Here is a 1,987-nt window from a genome sequence, read left to right on the forward strand (position 1 = left end):
GGTGGCTGCCACCATGCCCAGCTAGTTTTTTGTATCTTTTAGTAGAGACGAAGTCTCACCGTGTTGGTGAGGCTGGTCTTGAACTCCGGACTCGAACACCCTCCTCAGCCTCAGAAAGTGTTGGGATTACAGGCGTGAGCCACTGTGCCCGGCCCTTCTTCTTCTTCTTCTTTTTTTTTTTTTTTTTTGAGATAGGGTCTCACTCTGTTGCCCAGGTTGTAGTAGGGTGGCATGATCTCAGCTCACTGCAACCTCTGCATCACAAGTTCAAGCAATTCTTATGCCTCAGCCTCCCCAGTAGCTGGGATTACAGGCGTGCACCACCATGTCCGGTTAATTTTTGTATTTTTAGTAGAGATGGGGTTTCGCCATGTTGGCCAGGCTGGTCTGGAACTCCTGGCCTCAAGTGATCCACCCATCCCGGCCTCCCAAAGTGCTGGAATTACAGGTGTGAGCCACTGCACCTGGCCTTCCTGTGACAGATTTCTATGCCAAGTTTCTCCCAAGAAACCAAGGCTGATGCCTCTGAAGGCAGCCTTCAAGGAGGGCATGACTTCCCCATTCTGATGCCCCCCCTGGCAGGCAGGAGACAATGGATGGCAGGGACCCCATGTCCCGGGGACTGAACTTTCTTCCCCGCTCCGTTTTCTGCAGGGGGCAGTAACAGCCATGACCAAAGCCTTGGCCCTGGATGAAAGTCCATATGGTGTCCGAGTCAACTGGTGAGCTGCTCTGAGCATGCCGAGAGCCTTCTGGGGGAACTGGGGTGACTGGGAGTGATCCCAAGTGATTCGAGACAGATTTCTTTGATCCCCTCTCTCCCTTCCCCCAGTATCTCCCCAGGTAACATCTGGACCCCACTGTGGGAGGAGCTGGCAGCCTTCACACCAGACCCTAGGGCCACAGTCGTAGAGGGCATGCTGGCCCAGGTAGGAGGGGGTTCAGATCCAGGTGGTAGAAGGTGGCTTGGGGGTGGGGGACATGGCGATCAAGTGGGGCTTCTCTTGACCTCCTTCACCGCTCTTTTCTCCCCAGCCACTGGGCCGCATGGGCCAGCCCGCTGAGGTCGGGGCAGCGGCAGTGTTCCTGGCCTCCGAAGCCAACTTCTGCACGGGCATTGAACTGCTCGTGACAGGGGGTGCAGAGCTGGGGTACGGGCGCAAGGCCAGCCGGAGCACCCCCGTGGATGCCCCTGATATTCCCTTCTGATTTCTCTCATTTCTACTTGGGGCCCCCTTCCTAGGACTCTCCCATCCCAAACTCCAACCTGTATCAGATGCAGCCCCCAAGCCCTTAGACTCTAAGCCCACTTAGGAAGGTACCAGGTCACCCTGCAGGTTCCCATAAAAGCAATTTGCAGCCAGAAGGAGGAAGACATCGTTATATTTATTTCCCACCCTTTAGACGAGTCCTTCTGCCCACTTAGCCCCTGCACCCCAGACCCACAAGTTGCCTCTACCCTGAAGGGCTGCAGCTCCCCCCGCCCCCCAACGCCAGGCCTTGCAGCAAGCAGGTGCCTGATGTTGCTAGCCCTGTCGCTGTCGCCAGGGGCTCCCGGGAAAGGTAGAGCGGTTTGGCTTCACCAGCGCGCTAAAGGCCCGCAGGGGAGAGTAAATTAAGCGCAATTAGGAGGTAATGGAGGAGGAGGCACAAAAGGCCCTCCTCCTTATTCTTGGCCCTCAGGGAAAAGGAGTCTTCCTCTCGGTGCCTGTAGAATAGTAAGGTAGCTGGCAAGAAAAGTCCAGAGGGAAGAGAAAGTTGGGGGTTGAGACATCTGGATCAGAGGGAGAAGGGCCTGAAACTCCTGGGTTTTGGGTCCGCAGGGCACTGGGGTATGCAGACTCCCCAGCTGGACCCAGGAGGGGCGCAGGGCCGGGCGCGCTGGCGTCCAGCAGGTGAGGGGTGGAGCTGCAGGGCTGCTGCGGATTGGCTGTGGTAGGGGGGCGTGTGCGCCAACCGCTGATTGGCCGCGGCGGGGGCGGGAGCT

The 1,987-nt window shown here is 57.6% G+C and overlaps 1 protein-coding gene across 2 annotated transcripts in view; it reads left to right on the forward strand.

The window, feature by feature from the left end:
• The window catches only part of HSD17B14 (hydroxysteroid (17-beta) dehydrogenase 14), a 27,516-nt gene extending 26,149 nt beyond the window's left edge, over positions 1 to 1,367 (forward strand). The window contains exons 7-9 of one of the 2 annotated variants that reach the window (XM_011946437.1): positions 655 to 722; positions 833 to 929; positions 1,036 to 1,367. In XM_011946437.1, the coding sequence (XP_011801827.1) occupies positions 655 to 722; positions 833 to 929; positions 1,036 to 1,209 (339 nt within the window). In that variant the 3' untranslated portion in view covers positions 1,210 to 1,367. The remainder of the gene's footprint in view (positions 1 to 654; positions 723 to 832; positions 930 to 1,035) is intronic. The other variant, XM_011946438.1, reaches the window with a different exon arrangement.
• The last annotated feature ends 620 nt before the right edge of the window (positions 1,368 to 1,987 follow it).

Source organism: Colobus angolensis, unplaced genomic scaffold (assembly GCF_000951035.1).
Source record: "Colobus angolensis palliatus isolate OR3802 unplaced genomic scaffold, Cang.pa_1.0 Scaffold25, whole genome shotgun sequence".
In the NCBI taxonomy this organism is placed as follows: Eukaryota; Metazoa; Chordata; class Mammalia; order Primates; family Cercopithecidae; genus Colobus; species Colobus angolensis.